We start from the raw sequence: 17,999 nt of genomic DNA on the forward strand, positions 1-17,999 counted from the left end.
CATTTGGGAAATGTAAAATATTAAAACAGAAAATTATGTATGAAATTGACATTATGAATGCTACATGTACATAAATATCTAGCTTATAGTATTGGTAAAAAAGATATTGTGAACTTGCAAAATCTGAATTCTGATCTATTAATATCATGTCCTTTAAACAAAGTCACAGACACTCTTAGATAAAGAGTTTCCTCAAATCATCCATATTTCTCACATATTGCCTATACCTTTGTAGTGCAAGATATGAACATATCATATTATAGGTCTACTATGATTAATTCTATATAATCTTTGATGTGGTCCACAATAATTTGGTTTATACTATCATAGTTGTTCCATAGAAATCATATAGTCCTTCTAGGCATATTAGAACAATGTATTGCTGGAATTCAAAGGCAATACTTTCTCTGTTGCAATGCAATTGGATTTTTATGAACTACAGACATTGAATAAACAATAATAGTTACTTTAGATTTTGCTACTGAAAATATCATATAGAATATCTACAAAAAGTCTGAAAACTGTTGGTGTGTTGGTGCTGACAATATTATGTAGAATATCTACAAAAAGTCTGAAAACTGTTGGTGCATTCATATTCAAAACTCTAAAGAAGGTGTAATGAAATTACAGTCATTCCAAATAATTTGACAGACATTTTTGAATATTTTATCATGTACAGGAAATAGAAAAATATATGTCAACAAGATCAAAGGAAAAATGTATAGATTACAGGTAATTGTGAATATTGTTTCATTATCATTCTATTGTGAAGAAAGTGTAAGAGGACATTTGTAATACACAACAGTTTTATTCACTTGTTAATTTTTCTTTTATATTTATCTCAGTTGAATTACCTGGTGGAAAGCTAGTACATAAGTTATTAGACACCAAATCTGTCTACATACTGGACTGTAAATCGGACCTGTTTGTCTGGTAAGTCTACGGACTGGACTGTAAATCGGACCTGTTTGTCTGGTAAGTCTATTGACTGGACTGTATATCGGACCTGTTTGTCTGGTAAGTCTACAGACTGGACTGTAAATCGGACCTGTTTGTCTGGTAAGTCTACGGACTGGACTGGAAATTGGACCTGTTTGTCTGGTAAGTCTATGGACTGGACTGTATGTCGGACCTGTATGTCTGGTAAGTCTACGGACTGGACTGGATATCGGACCTGTTTGTCTGGTAAGTTTACAGATTGGACTGTAAATCGGGCCTGTTTGTCTGGTAAGTCTACAGACTAGACTGTATATCTGACCTGTATTCTCAGGATCTTACTATTGGCAGTTACATTGACACAACATTTTTTTTCAGCATATAATAGTTGTATTATGTATTTAAATAGACCATGAAATGTGTTTTGAGATCATTAATGGTAGATTGTACACTAAAACTATAGCAAGTATAGACAATATTCTATGTATATATGGTATACTTTACTATGGTACATATACAGTAAAGTTTGTTGATGATTTTCACCCCAAAATGTCAAAACATTCCCAAAAATACCAAAATTAGTAGTTATGAAAAAAAATCTGTTACTTTAATACATTAAAGAAAAAAATATATATTGCATGAGAATTGAATGCCGTTTTAGTATATTTAGACTTTGAAATATAGTACCTTACTATTTATGACATCATGAAAAGTACAGTTTTATGAATACATGTAGTAGTAAAAAATCAATATGATTGTATTTTATTGCAGTTTAAAAACAAACATATTGCGTTTTAAGAAAATATCACAGTAATATTTACTACAGAATTTATTAAATAGGATCTTTTGTTTTTATTCAGAAGGTCCTTGTTTTACACATGCACCCAATGCAAGAAGGAGGTGAATAGAAAACAGACATAGAATAGAGTTAATGTAGTGCATGTATGTTTCAGGATTGGTAAGAAATCAACTAGACTGGTCAGAGCTGCAGCATTGAAACTGTCCCATGAATTAAATGTCATGATAGATAGACCAGAGTTCTGTACAGTCACCAGATGTTTACAAGGGTAGGTTCTCAACAGAGCAAAACATGGTTCATGGCTTATATAGTTTTAGGTGGGGTTGTAAATACGGTATACATGTCCATCTTGATGTGAACTTATATAACAATATACATCATTTCATTATAGTATGATTTAACAAGGTTAATATATTACAGTTACTCTCTTTTTACACTAATTGTAATAATACTTTAATAATTTACAGTTTATATTGAGACGACTCAGAAAATGATATCTTAACAAAAGCTTCATGAACTTATGTACTCCTATTAATGTATTTACAGAACAGAATCTCAAGTGTTCAAGACGAAGTTTATAGGCTGGGATGATGTATTAGCAGTAGACTTCACAAGAACAGCTGAATCTATCACAAGGAGAGGAGCTGATCTCAAAGTAAGTATAGATCTGAATAGTGGGTTATTATGGCAGGTGTTCAGTTTCAGCAATAATATCAGGGATGAAAGTTTCCGTGGATCTGCGGATTTCCACTTTTTTTTTTTGGCGATTTTGGTCATTTTTGAGATCAGTGTAAATTCATTGAGAAATTTTTCCGAGGGGGTGAGGTCTAATATTGACAATTTTTGCTGAGTTCATCCATTCAAAACACTTGGTTGTGTCTTTGATTAAATAAAAATCATCCAGAAAATTATGTCAGTAAAATTGACCAGTTTTCTGCATGATTTTTGGCATATTTTATTTGAACATTCCTACATGGCTTTTGTAAACTGGTTCAGTAGTGGATACCCGTATCAGATTCTAAGAAAGACTGAATCTTGATCCAGCCTGGATTGAAAACTGAAGTTGTTATCTTGGTTGGCGATAGGGTTTTTTAGTAAAAAGAAACCAGTTGACATTGTTCCTTGTGGGTCAACGACCTTTCTAAAAGAAAGTTACAAAGAACGAACATTTAAAATGAAAATATGAGAGAAAAAGGACGATCTTCAAGTGAAGGAGATTGATTTTTGTCTTGTTTTTTCAAGTTGCTTGATTTGACCATTATAAACTGTTATGAATATAAAAAAAATCAGTAGTTTTCATTTTTTCAAATAAATTAGTAAGTGTAAACCATACTTAGGTTATGCCAAAAATGGGTTAAAAAAACCTTAAATCTCTGGATTTTCTTGGGCTTAGCCCCCTGGGCCCCCACCAGGACTGCTAACCTGGATCCTGTTTGGGAGCTTAAGGCAGCCCGCAAACCTCCAGCCAGATCTTCAGATTTTTCAACAAAAGTCACTTTCATCTCGGAATATATAGTCACTTAATACTAATATCAAATGACATGTCTGTTGTTTTTGATGATGTATACTGGAAGTTTGACTGTATTTACATAGTTGTCCTCTTGGTGTTGAACCCAGTCACTTTTTTTTGCTGTAACAATTTTGAGTTCTCTAATTTTAGATATCAGTTAGAACATATTTCATAATTCACAGGCCCTTCCTTATGTCTTTTGATGCTCCCTCACTACCCATTATTCCCACAATATAAATAGAAAATTAAAAAAAAAAAAAAACACAGATCGGTACCTCATTAATTTTATTTCTGGTTGTGAACAGTGTTAAAAACACTCTCATTATAGCGAGGGTCAATTTAAAACTAATTTCACCCAATCTCATTAATTTTTTTTTTTTATAAAAGGACCTTGGATCCAGGAAATTAAATTTTGATAGCCTTATTGTAGTTCCATTAACTTAAGATATCGCTGCCCATGATAAGCCATCAATACTAGTGTAACTAGATATCACTACCTATGTTATGACATCTATCACAGTGTATCTAGACATTGATGATATGTCGCAGTGTAACTATTGAATGAACTTATTGGATGAGTAAAGTGTAACATCACCTGTACAGTTTAAGGTTTACATTTTTGTCTTAGTAAGTAATAAATACTTCTTAAATTGTAGGTTATTATGGAGAGAGACAAATTGAAGACAGATTTATCAGCTTTGTTCATGCCAAGACAACCTCCTATGTCTGCAGAGGATGCTGTAAGTGTTCAGATTTCTGTTCCCTCATTGATTACAATGAAAACTTCAAAGTTTAATAGCATTCAGGATTACTCATGGATTTAGCTGCAACTTTGAAAAGTTATCTTTTTTGTTCCCTCAGTGTAAGAGTTAATGAACAGTTTCAATCTTATTGTCACCTGAGTATAGCCAGGTCACCATTACAAAAGCCAAATAGACATTATTGTTCTTGTGTATAATGAAATTTTAATATCTGCAATACATAGTAGCTTGGTATCTTTCATAATATTTGACAGGTCTGGGTCTGTCTGTTCCCTGGTTGTTTTCAGACATTTACTTGAGAAAAGATGAAAGAATCTTTGCATAATTGTTTATTATTATGAAATGATCATCAAGTTAAATTTAAACTACATTTTTATTGATAATTTTATACTTAGCTAATTTTAGAATTCATCTTCTGTCCTTCTGGCCAGTGGAAAAAAATCATGGCTTATTAAAAAAATACAGAAAATGACATGGACAAGTACTTGATGTACATGCAAGGGGCAAATTTAAGATTACCAGTTAAATGTGTTGTGAGTAAAACAACTGATCTTAGCATAGTTTTTTACATGGGGGATTAAAATTAAATTAAATAAAGGAAAATTTGAGATCTCTGCAAAAATAATAATACATTTTGTCTAAATTTTCTGCATTTTCTCAAAGGAACAAATGATGCAAGATTGGAATGAAGATTTAGATGGAATGGAAGCTTTTGTTTTGGAAGGAAAAAAATTTGTCAGACTACCTGATGAAGAATTAGGTATTGTAAACATTGTGTTTTGTTATTCAGACAAATTTGATGAATTGTTAATTTTCTGTTAAAAACCTTCAATTAGATGGGCAAATGCTTAAGGAGGTAGACCCGGGGTAAGGGACATAACTCTTAAAATCAGTGATATGTTTGTATTATATACAATTTCACCAAAGCCTTTGAAGCTTTCATTTGTAACAGAATGAAATCAATTCAAGTTACGTAGATGCTGACATGAGCTTAGTGTCAAATGCTGAACACAAACGTTCCAATTATTTGTAAGAGTTGTGTCCCTTACCCTAGGTCTACCTCCTTAATAAATCAACTTAATTTCGCAAGACCAATGTAGAATTAATGTATATGAGAAAATGATTGGAATAAGATTTGTAAATAATGTTGAAAAATTCATGTGTTTATTAAAATAGATTTTTTATTTTGGAAAACAAATCCTCCAATTGATCCTTTTTTGTGTCAGAATCTTTCCTTTGGTCTGAGGGTATACCTGTATCAGTTTTAAGGTCAGAGGCATCTATATCATGAAGTTTCTCTGGTTTTTCAACATTTAAGTAAAGGCTTTTCATCACAATCCTGACAGTTGGATGCTACTTAAACACTCCTATTTTATCTTACAGGTATCTTCCACACAGAGGATTGTTATGTTTTCCTGTGTAGGTACTGGTTGCCTGTTGAGTATGATGATGAGGATGAGGAAGATGAGGAGGAAGAACCACCGGAAGAAGATTACAAATGTGTTGTCTATTTTTGGCAAGGAAGAGATGCTTCTAATATGGGATGGCTAACTTTCACTTTCAGGTTAGTGATTTAAAGTTTTAACAAGTTTAACTTTTAAAAGCGATTTAGAGATAACTCCTACAAGGCCACTAGCTAGAAAAAAAAAACACAACTAACCAGTTGGAAAGCCCAGTAACGAGGCTTGAACCCTTACAAGAGTATAAGTGTATACTAAAAGTTTAATCTGGTATGTAAAAGATCTTTTCTGTATTATCCTGTAAACATATCTCTAACATATAAGGAATGACGCAACTTAGAAAAAATTATGGAGTGTAAAATGATTTTGGCTGTTTGCATTGTTGATGTACATGTATGTATGTGATTTCATTTATTTTCATTGATGAAGGAATAAGACATTTTGGGGGTAATTAAATTCATGATTTGTAGGTCAGTATAATAGGACAGATTTTTTGACGCAGTTGGTATAGTTTCACTTTTTACCCTTTGACCTAAAAGATGCTCTTCTCGCCTGATCGCAATTCTGTTTCCCGATAGGTCAAATACTGATAACTTAGTGGCATTCGAAAAAACTGTATCGGAAATTGAAATTGTGTGCCATGTGTTATTTTCTTGAATGAAATATAGAAAATTTTAAGTTAAAGGAACAAAATTTTACTGTGTCGGCCATCTTTGTTTAAAGATAGTACTTGATTTGCATTATTGCCAAATCATTGTCATATTGATACAGCTGCAGAATGGAAATCCAATATGAAATAGTATTATTTTTTATACTTGATATATGTTAATGTTACTGATTCAAAAGGTGCTCATATAGGCCAAATTTTATTTCTTTTTCTATCTATCTTTCCATTTACAATGTATATGATACATCTTTGGGAATTAAAAAAAAAAGTGTTTATTTTTCTGAATACAAGAAAATAGTTCCCATAGTCAAATACCTTGGAATGTGATATGTATGCGCAGTTGCTACTTTATCATTATTTATTACAAGGACAATTGGTAAACACCAGAGCTGAAAATCACTTCTATTATAAATATTTACAATGGAAAGTTAATACAACTCAGGCTACATCGATGGATAGAAATGAAGTCCAAAGAAGACCAATGAAATCCAAATCTAAAATTAGCTATAAACATAAGGTTTTTTAACTTTATTGTGTGAAATATGAATAATATGATGCATTTAAGTTGTTTCCATAACATGTATTTTGGGTTGTGGGTTTCTATGGCTGAAAACATCATATCGCAAAATGAAGACCAAAATGGTAGAAATGAAGACCAAACCTAAATTTTCAATAAATAAATAATCATTTTACTTCTTTTGCGTAAAATATCAATAGTATGATACATTAAAGTTGTTTCCACAACATTTATTTCGGGTTTTGGGTTTTTGTGGCTGAAAATATCGTATCGCGAAATGAAGACCAAAATGATAGAAATGAAGACCAAAAAAGACCGAACTTGAATTTTGCTGTAAATATGTATTTATTTTACTTTTTTATGTGGAATATCAATAATGTGATGCATTAAAACTGCTTCCATATCATATATTTCTGGTTTTGGGTTTCTATGGCTGAAAATATTGTATCGTGGAATGAAGACCAAAAATCATGGTAGAATTGAAGATTAAAGAATTTCAAATCTAAAAATGGCTACAAATACATTTCTCTGTCTCTGATTGTTATGTATTTTATTACTGTATTGATGCATTGAAATGCTTTCAATAACATACTTCGGTTTTGGATCACATGATGAAAAGGGTTAAAAGAAAATTGATCAATAAGACCAACTGCCTTTGCATTTACAGAAATCTATTAGGAAAATAATAAGTATTGAAACAAAAAACTAAAATAAATATATATTGCAGTAAACAGGACAAGGGAGGCATTTCATTTTAGCCGAGAACATAAATTCATCAACTGAGTGGACCATGATGTATACTAGCCTGATACTTTGACAAGGTTTACCACACAAAAGCGGCAGTCTATTATTATAACCCATTGTGTACTTGAACACATTATTCTGACCCCGAACCAGCCAATCAGTGACTTACAACATCTTAATGCTATAAGTGCTTATCATACTACCAGTTACTATTTCTTTTTACTTATCGTACGAACAGTTACATTTTTTTTTTAATCTTCCACGGTATATGTAGTGTTGCTAGCACTAGAACAAAGAGGTGGTTCCAAATATCTTACAAAGTGCTTGTGTCTATACACACCAAGTCTGATTTACCCTATCAAAAAGAAAAGATGTGATGGAATGCATCAAATGCGCTGGTGTACAACCTTAATACGAAATAACGTTTCAGGCTTAGTCTGTATTCACAAAGCTGTCTCCGTGTTTTCTCCCATGTATGTTGATTTTTTCATATCCCAGTTCATATGAATGATTGAATAGCAGTTCATTTATCAAATATATATCAAGAGACCAATGTTGTGGTGTACTGACAAAAAACTGCAGAACAAAGAACTGACACGACAAAAGAAATCTAGTTTAAAAAAGTAAAAAACATGTGATGTTGAGTTTCATGAATTGTTGTAACCCCCTACAATCTCAATCCACTGCCATGCTTGCAGTTTTATAGACTCTATTTATAAATATACATAATTTAGTTACGACATTGACACATGTAGGGTTGTGTGGCAGTTTTTTTTTTTGTTTTTTTTTTGCATACACAAAAAAAGGTGTATATTTTAATATACATATATGATATATATACATAAAATTATAAAACTTCAAAATTAGCCTTCAATATATTCTTTTTATGCTTCTAAGACATTCATCAGTGTAGAAATTCTTCAAAATCACCTAATTATTATTTTCCTTTGTTCTTGAGAGATGAATTGCGTGATACATTTTACTTTTAGCAATACATGCATCTCCTAATTAACAAGTGACACAGGATGTTAATTGCCGATCATGACACTCTTGTGTAATAGCCTGAGGGCGTTTAGCAACGAACGACTACCACTTAGCCATGAGCTTCAAGACATAGACTCTCAAAAATTTACCTGAGCTCACCCCATTGGATATATATTGTATATATACTTTGCTGTGTCTTTTAATATGCTTTTTGCTTTTCTCTGTACCAATGCTCATTGTATGAGAAATAAAGTTACATATATAACAACTGATACTGAAGGGATAACGAAAATATTCCAAATGCTCGCTGTAAAGTATACAAGACAATAACATAAATCCTGCACATTTTGATTGCACAAAAAATAAGGAAACGTGATACATTGTAGATAAAAAATAGACCAACAGATACCTATAATCGAGCTGCGGTAAAAGGTCTCAAAGTTTGGTGGAACAAAACGTCATTATTATTTTTTATTTTTTATTTCATACAATAATTAGGCACAAATTAAAAGAATTAAAATATATGATATGTCCACAACACTAATTAAAAGTTCTAATGAAAACGTCGTAGATTGTGCGCTTGTCATGCCTCCAGCACAAGGGGTTAGTAAATAACAGTTTATAGGTACATGTATGTATGCATGAGTGAGCATTATTTTAGAAAAGTTTGGACTCTTGAGAATGGACTAGGAGAGCTATTTTGATAGCTTTCAAGCTTTGGAGTTAGTGTGAGAGTTAGAAACACATGTATGCATGGCTTAATCATAAGCCAGTATAATCCCGTGTATACTGGTGTCTGGTATATACAGGTAGTAAAAAAATGACTGCATAACAATCGGACATTGATTCCTGTTATGTGAATCTTCCATTTCCTTCTCACCCTTCAACTAAGTAACTATAGGAAGTACCAAAAATAGTTATTTACATTCTAGAAGTGCTTGATAGTGTTCACTATATACAACATACATGTACATGTTCGCATCCTCTTTTAACTCATTATTATATACATGGAGGAAAACAAGGAAGAGCTATACCGCATCTTTGAATACTAGTTACACGGAGGGGGCCTAGTTGTATCCAGTTCAAATTTGTAATAGCATGATCTGTGAAAGAAAATAAAGACACATAGTCCTTGGGCTGGGAGGGTCCACTGTGCACCCCTCCCCCCACTCATCAACTTTATGGTGATTTTTAGGTACCTTTATACCTCCCATTATCGAATCAATTTGTCGTCAAAGGATATTTTCGGATTCTATTTCAGTATAAGCCTATATTTGTTCCCCAGTGGACCAAAAAGCCAAGATTTTTTTTACTCAATTATTGTTTGAGCGTCTAAGCCTTCGTGGATAGCATGTGTAAACAAAGTAAACAAATAGTATCATCCTATAGCCTAATGTCTCAGCTTTACAATGGTACTAAGGAAGTTGCGGTAATACAGCCCGTAACTTGACAATGCTTTTATATAATAATGTTTATATTATTTGTCAATCCATCCAAGAGTGAAATCATAAGTTGGTCTGGTCATCATCTTCCAGTGCCATTTTCCAAAAGCATATTTGATTTTCGAGGAGGGTGGCTGCTATTCTTTTCCAAACAATACAACCAGCATCAGGTGTGCATATAACTTTCTGCCATTTTCCACATTGGAAAACTATTCCAAATCACCATTTTTAATAGTTATTGAAGGATTCATATTCAGAGAAAAATTACTTATATTCATACATGTTTATCAGTACAAAATGACAATTGTAGATAGTGTTTAGGCCAAATAAAATTCTACCTCTGTTTCCTGTTAACTGACCTACTCACGCCTTACCCCAACCCCTGCCTGATTTATTTTCAAGTTAACAAACAACAAAAATTACCACCAAACGACCCGACATTTTACCGATGGTAGTAAATTTTCGTTTTCCACAAAGTCTGGAGGTTGATAAGTTGTTTTCTATGAAATTCAAGATAAAAATAAGCAAATAAAATAAAATAAAATACTGACCTAGCTACCAACCCATTTTTTCTCACATGAAACAGGAAAAAGAGGTTTAATTTTGTTTGGCCTTAATCATATTAAAAATGAATTAAGATATTTTGAAGGAATATTTTTATATAAGACTTGTATCTTGGAACATTGAATTTCTACCACTTAAGTCTTCTGTCAGTGTAGAAAATTCCATTTTTTGTTTTTTTTTATCGTCCTAAGAAATAAAATGCACATGAACATAAGAACAAGAATTTCTAATGTCTAAAAATACTCTATAACACAAGTAAAATCATACTTTTGATTTGACAACATAAGTAATAATTTTTTAAAAACACTGTCACATGCATGTTTTTTTTTCAAATCAGTGTTCAAATTTTCTCTTATCTTTGTTTCTACCATAGATGTATAATAAAATTATAGGTCTCTGTTTCTGCCTGTTTTGTTTTCATATTCTGATATTGATTCAATACGTTTACCAGAGAAAAGACAGAATAATACGATGATGAAATTAATCAAATGCATACTAGAAACAAATACTTCAGGAATTTTACCTTTTGGTCTTCATTTGAACCATTTTCCGTCTTCATGCTGTAATACTTAAATTTCGCCCACAAAAACCGAAGTTGAAAGTATTTACATGCACTGAAATGGTAATATCCAGCTATAAAAAGTTAAAAATAAGTATTGTTATTGTTATTGTAATTTTGATATTTGGTCTTCTTTGGTCTTCATTTGGCGATATGTTTTCAGCCATAAAAACCCAAAACCCGAAATATATGTTATGGAAACAACTTAAATCCATCATATTATTCATATTATACACAAAAAAAATATAAAAAAAATGTATGTTTATAGCTAATTTTAGGTTTGGTCTTCTTCTACCCACCTGGCTACATTCATTTCTTTTATTACTTAAGAGTGAGGACAAAAATTGGTATCAGTTGAAAATAAAAAAAAAAGTGCTACAAAAAAGTAATTCTGGTCGAAGGGGTGTTTTCCAATGAAACAGAACTTAGTCCAATCAAATGGTTGGACTTTATCTAAATCATATATGATAAGGAAGTTGGTGGCTATACTGTAACAAGTCAACATGACCAGCAATTACAGTGAAACAAAATTCAATCAAACCTGAAAAGAAGACACTTTGTATACAATATGTTCTTAATGCTTTAAAACTGCAGGATAACTACATGTGTACATAAATTCTTTCATGTACATTATAAATTCTGTTTCTTAGCTTACAGAAGAAGTTTGAAAGTTTATTTGGTGACAAATTAGAAGTAGTGAAGACACATCAACAACAAGAAAACCTGAAATTCTTGTCACATTTCAATCAAATGTTTGTGATAAAACAAGGCAAAAGAAAACTTCCAGCACAAACAGCTCCCAAACCACAGGTTGAAATGTTCTATTTGAGAGCTAATGGGAGTCCTATTGCTACTAGATGCATACAGGTAGGAAGTGAAAGAATCTTGCTGCAATTTATTGTACTTACTAACTGGCTATGTTGTCTCTGAAGGACAGAAAATTTTGAAGCTATGTAGTAGAATGTCTGGATTATTTGGAGCATGAATTATGAAGTTACTGTTTTTATGTTATTTTCTTGCTTACTATGAATATTTATACCCCCACTCAATGAGTAGTTGGAATCACCTTGCCTGTCTATCTGTCTGGCCTAAATTTGTCATAATTAAGGCCTCCAATGGATGGATTAATTTCAATTTTTGCATGTGGCTTTACATGTACATGTATTTTGTAAGAGATTTTGGTTGTTTCCAATATCAACTTCTTGTTTTGTTGGACTTCACCATTTTTTACTTTATTTAATTCTCAAGAAAATCTTTACTGCCATTGGATGTATTTATTTCAAATGTAGTATGAGACTTTAAATAGATGGAACATACACAGCCAAATGTGCCACATATGATAATCATGTGGTGCTCGATTCATATGATTATTATATGGTAATCATATGATAGTCATATGATTATCATATGATTCTCATATGTTAATTTTGGCTTGAAAACATATGACAATCTTATGTTTGGGAAAAACATATGATTATCATATGGTGCTCGATGTATATGATAATCATATGATGCAAACCATATCATTCTCATATGTGGCACATTTTCCTGTGTATATATATATTGTGTGTCAGTTTGGAATCTGTAGTATCAACTTCCTGTTTCATGGGACTTGTTTAAGTGGGGTATACCTAGCAGGCCGATATATGCAAATTTGTTATTATTTAAAGCTTAGAAAGATATGTAACAATAACAATAGTAATGACAAATTTACATAAGTATGGATTATAAGTATTATTTTAATTCAAATATGACACATTCCAAAACCTTATAGTTTCCAGTCTGTCTGATCATTAGTATGGCAGCCATTCAGAAAAAAATGATATTTTATATGACATTATAAAAAAATATTAAGCTAAGCAAAATTTTTACTGTTCACCACATTATTATAAACCCAAAATAGATATTGTTTAACTTGTTTATTTTCAGGTTAAACCAGATGCCACCAATTTGAATTCCTGTTTTTGGTTAGTTTATTTGAGCTTTAGGGTAGAGTTAAAAAATGATCCAAATCCCATCATTACAAAAAATGTCTATATAGTTTCTTTTAAAAAAGTAATTATTAATTGAAAGTACTAAAAATACATTTGCCTATTTTTTGATACATGTAAAATGAATAATGATTAAAAAACTAAAATTGAATAAATTGTAAATTTGAAAAGCTAACGTACAAAGATCTGTAAATAGCAGTAATTAAGGTCCATAATGTTTAGTTCCTTTGGAAACATATCTTATGAAATGAACCTAAGCAGTGATCAATGTAGTAATTCTTTGTTTTTTTTTCAGCTTTATTTTAATGGTGCCATTTGACAGTGAGGATCTAAAGGGTATTGTTTATGTATGGATTGGTGGTAAGGCTGAACACGAAGAGGCTTCATTGGCAGAGAAAATTGCTTACAAGATGTATGCTGTAAGTAAAATGTCACTTAGTTGATCAACAGACATATAGTGGTCAGTTAATAGCATTTAATGCCTGTTTTCTATATCTTTCTCTCTGTAATGCGCTCAAAGACATGGCAGTTCAATGAAATATTTTGTACGCCACTGACATGAGAAAGATGAAAATGCTGGATGTCTATCTATTTTGTTAAAACTTTCATGCCAGCATTGTACAGCTGTGTTGGATGAAACTTAAACCGAAGTTTACTGCCATGATTCTCTTGAAAAAATTTGACCAACTAATATTGCAATAGTAATCCCACTTGGACACTGAAATTTTTTCAAATTTTTTTTTAAGACATGGAACTTGAAACTCTGCTCTTTTCTGTTCTTCTATGAAGAAATTTTTGGTCAGTTCTAATTTTCCAATTTGGAAAAGGACAAAAGCTTTTAAAGTGGTAATATTCCATTAACAAAATCACGAAAATCTGTTAAAGTACATGTACAGTATACTCAAGTTTACCAAAATTTAAATCAAAATTTGTGCTACTAGAATAAAACAACATAACCTTTGTATTTCCACTAGGATAACTACACTGTACAGATGATCAATGAGAAAGAGGAACCAGAAAACTTCTTCTGGGTAGGAATCGGGGGAAAGAAACCTTATGAATATGTAAGTATTTTTTTTTAATCCATTTTAAAATAAAATTATGCAAAAAAATTTTAAATTTAAAAATTTAATTCAGGTACTGCCATGGTAAAGATTTTATTTTACAAATTTCCCAATTCGGTATTAGTTAGTATTGATGTTTGTAATGATAATAGTATTAAGTTCAACCAATCTTTCTGTAGGAACTGGAAGGGAAACTTGTCAGATAGATTTTAATGACATTTTTCTTTATATTATATGTTTTCCACGAATATAAAAAAAAAATTAGAATATACATGTTTTGTAAAAAAATATTGCCACAATACACATTAATACCTTTCATATTACTAAAATTTGGAAGTATATTTCAACACATACACCATTACCAAATTGAATTATGACTGTTATATTTTTCTAGAATGTTTCTTGTCAATATGTTTTTCTTGATATTATTTAGGATGCTTCATTTATGAATAAAGCTAGATTATTTCGATGTTCCAATGAGAAAGGATATTTTACAGTCTCAGAAAAGTGTGCAGATTTCTGTCAGGTATAGGAACTGTATACAATGTACATGTTTTTAATCTTTGTATTATCCGTCTGTGTTTTCATTTGTGTGTCCAATCATTCACATATTGCATGAAAACCCCTTAATGTTGTAAGGATTCCTGCAGTTTTTTAATATAATGTTTTACTTGTTGGAAGTAAGTTCCCTTTGGTTTTGAATTGTTTTCTGGCTTTTTGTTTCTAATGTAAACACTACAAAAAGAGAGGTTTGCAATACATATGCCCTAGCACAATTTAAAAAAAATGATTATCAATTTCCTGATGTATGGTGGGTGGGCAGAAGGTGGCTGCCTTCACTTGTCTGTACTGTAAATGTTTTCAATAAAATTCTGATATGTTGTTTTCTGAAACATAATGAAGGTCTGTATTTATGTTTTTTGCTATTATAGTTTTTAAGTTATGTACCTTTTCATTGAAAAAAATGAGACTTGCTTTCGCTATATTGATTTGAAAAAATTAAATTGTCTCTGAAATAATTGGTGTGTGAGTTTAAAATAATGATACTGGATCTCTTTCCTATTGACAGGATGATTTAGCTGATGATGATGTAATGATATTAGATAATGGAGAACAAGTATTCCTGTGGGTTGGTAGGAAGACAAGTGATGTTGAAATAAAACTGGCATTCAAAAGTGCACAGGTAGGTAACAGTATACTTCTGTACCTGTGTGCGGGAGTACTCATATTTTGGGTACATTTGATAAACCTAGTGATTTAAATTATTTCTTGATTTCATGTATATTTAGTAATTACATACATCATTTATAAAGAAACAACATAATTCATGCCAGCACTATGTGGGAGATAGGGAATATGTTTTTTTTTCACCATTTTTTTTTAAATATACATATTGAATTGATTTTTTATATATTCTGATGTTTTAGGGGTTTATCTGATCTTACAAGTTTTGTTAACAATTATCTTTTGCCATTTCTTTATATATAATATAAGTATTTTTTCAATATTCACATGGCGTAACAAATCACTGACTGACCCGAGAGCTTCCTGAATTTTTACATGGATGGATGGTTAAATGTGCTACTGAAAAATCCAATTATTCTATTTATCATTTGTTTCATCACCTAATTATGTAGCTGTCAGTTATTTTTCTAATAAATATGGATATCAGATTGCTTGTCTATGATGGATGTGTGGTATTCAGGTAGAACTGTGAAAGTGCTTTAATTTGTGGATACCAATTTTCATGGATAAGGGAAGAAATGCAACTTTATGGATTCTTGAATTCATGGTTTTGAGGTTTTCAGTATACACATCTATGGAAATTTTCTTTTCATTGGGAAGCAAATTTTTTGTTTGGCCTACCGATGAAAACCATGAAAATTGGTACCCCACGAACGATAGTACTTTCACAGTATCACACATACAGAAATCTGTATTTTATAGGAAACATACATGTATAATAAACATGTTTATGTTTATCTTTAAAGGTATACATTCAGCATTTACGAAACAAACAGCCGGACAGACCGAGAAAACTGTTATTAGCAATGAAGTACAAAGAACATAAAAAGTTTACTAAATGTTTTCATGGATGGGGACATTATAAGGAGCCTGTTGAATGAAATACTTTTAAGTCTTACATTATAAATGACAGCTTTGCCTGCTAACCATGTGATTTGATCCTAAAAGCATAAGAAAAAAATTGTAATAGGAATTATAAGGATGTGGTTAAGCATTATTGCTATTAATGATGGTACATTATTGTATTTCTATATGAAAAGTTCATCCTAGTCTAATACTCCTATTTATTATCAAATATTCATGCTTGTTTGTGTACCTTGTACAAACTGTTACATGATGAAACTGGATATTTTCTGGATGATGGCAGGTGTTAAGCTTTCAAAGGTTCAAAATTCTATACAATTACAGATCAAATTTATTCAAGTTTCAATTCAGTCCATTGTTCACTTTTTCAGAGTTAAGCAGATTTTACTGTCTGCATCAAATTCTTGCCAGTTGATCATGAAGTACTAGTTATAAAATTGTAATCAATTTGGTCAAATGTATGGCAAAGCTTAATGCTTACTATAGTTTGGCAAGTTATTAAAATATATTTTGTATTAGTTATCGTGAATTCGGAAATTATTGCAATGTTTTATTGAAATTTTCATAAATCATTGATTGAACGGAAATTTCATTTTTGCAAAATAAAATAGTCTCATTTTGCAATGACAAGTATGTTTTTTTGTGGGGTTTTATTTTTGCATTTACCCAGTTGCAATATTTCTGAATTATCAAAGATAATATATTATTTGATGAATATCTGGTGTGTGCAATATGTAATTTATTACATGTATATGTGTATATCATGCAGATGATTTTGAGTTGATAGCCCCTTCCCCTTAAAGTAAGAGGTTGGAGCCCTTTATTCCTTATACATGCATCAGCTTTTATTCCTACTCAGAAAGACTTGTTTTAGTAGCTGTTAAACTTTAACAGTAGAAAAATTATTGGTGAAAAAACTTAATGTATTTTTTGGTAGAAATTTAGTTCATGATATATTTGATTTTTTAAATGTTTTTTTTCCTGTTTTATTTCAACAGTTAAGACTAAGGGTTCCAGAAAGTACAGATGTATTGATTTTATAATTTTTTACAAAAGGTAATATATGTTAATGTCACCATTGACTACAGAATCTCATTCTTTTTCACCTGTTAGCAAACCAATATACCATTTTCTGAAAGTGAATTCAGCCTATTTCATTGTTAGCTTTCAAGTTATTTCATCTGCATGTAAATGTGTGTGTGTGAAGGATTGTTCCTTTTATCTGTTATTATGCATGTTTCATATCCTTCATTGTTAATCCATTTAAAATGGTCAAATATTAAAAGTTTTAAACTTAAATTGCTGCATTGTTTATGTGTGATGAGACTTGACAAGGTCAATTGGAAGTAGGAATGATATACTGTAAGTCTGTATGATTGTTTACACAAACGGTTACCTGACTTAGGATGTTTGAAATAATGAAACTATTAGCAGTAATGGAAGTTAAAGAATTGAGATATTGGTCTACTAAACATTTATCCTCACTCGATATAAATGTAGCTGAAAAGAGAATCTGCTATTTTATATTTTAGTACTAGTGTTGTGATTAAAAGTTTATTGCCTGTCATAGATTTATTTGCATTAATCATAACTCATTCCTCTTGACTTGTAAACTCTAAAAAGGTTAGATTTACTGAAATATTTTAGATAAAAGACAAAGGCAGATGATAAAAAAAGCTGAATAAAAGTTAGTACAGAAAAAGAATATTATATATTAGTTGGATATGAATAATAGTCATTCATTTCAATAGCGAACTATCGAAAATGGATAAGTCCATGGTCCTCTATTGAACACGCATAAATCCATGGTCCTCTATTGAACATGCATAAGTCCATGATCCTCTTTTGATCATGCATAAGTCCATGGTCCTCCATTGATTCATGCAGCACTG

General features: G+C 31.2%; 1 protein-coding gene across 3 annotated transcripts in view; it reads left to right on the forward strand.

The window, feature by feature from the left end:
• The window catches only part of LOC148618689 (protein flightless-1 homolog), a 55,787-nt gene extending 38,381 nt beyond the window's left edge, over positions 1–17,406 (forward strand). For all 3 annotated transcript variants that reach the window (XM_088577844.1, XM_088577845.1, XM_088577846.1), the window contains 13 exons: positions 846–933; positions 1,890–2,003; positions 2,282–2,390; positions 3,902–3,985; positions 4,670–4,766; positions 5,390–5,570; positions 11,594–11,810; positions 12,873–12,910; positions 13,230–13,353; positions 13,909–13,998; positions 14,432–14,524; positions 15,068–15,181; positions 15,990–17,406. In XM_088577844.1, the coding sequence (XP_088433970.1) occupies positions 846–933; positions 1,890–2,003; positions 2,282–2,390; positions 3,902–3,985; positions 4,670–4,766; positions 5,390–5,570; positions 11,594–11,810; positions 12,873–12,910; positions 13,230–13,353; positions 13,909–13,998; positions 14,432–14,524; positions 15,068–15,181; positions 15,990–16,124 (1,484 nt within the window). In that variant the 3' untranslated portion in view covers positions 16,125–17,406. The remainder of the gene's footprint in view (positions 1–845; positions 934–1,889; positions 2,004–2,281; positions 2,391–3,901; positions 3,986–4,669; positions 4,767–5,389; positions 5,571–11,593; positions 11,811–12,872; positions 12,911–13,229; positions 13,354–13,908; positions 13,999–14,431; positions 14,525–15,067; positions 15,182–15,989) is intronic.
• Positions 17,407–17,999: the final 593 nt, after the last annotated feature.

The sequence above is a fragment of the Perna viridis genome, chromosome 4, assembly GCF_037379345.1.
Source record: "Perna viridis isolate PV_CMFRI_1.1 ecotype Kerala chromosome 4, ASM3737934v1, whole genome shotgun sequence".
Classification (NCBI taxonomy): Eukaryota; Metazoa; Mollusca; class Bivalvia; order Mytilida; family Mytilidae; genus Perna; species Perna viridis.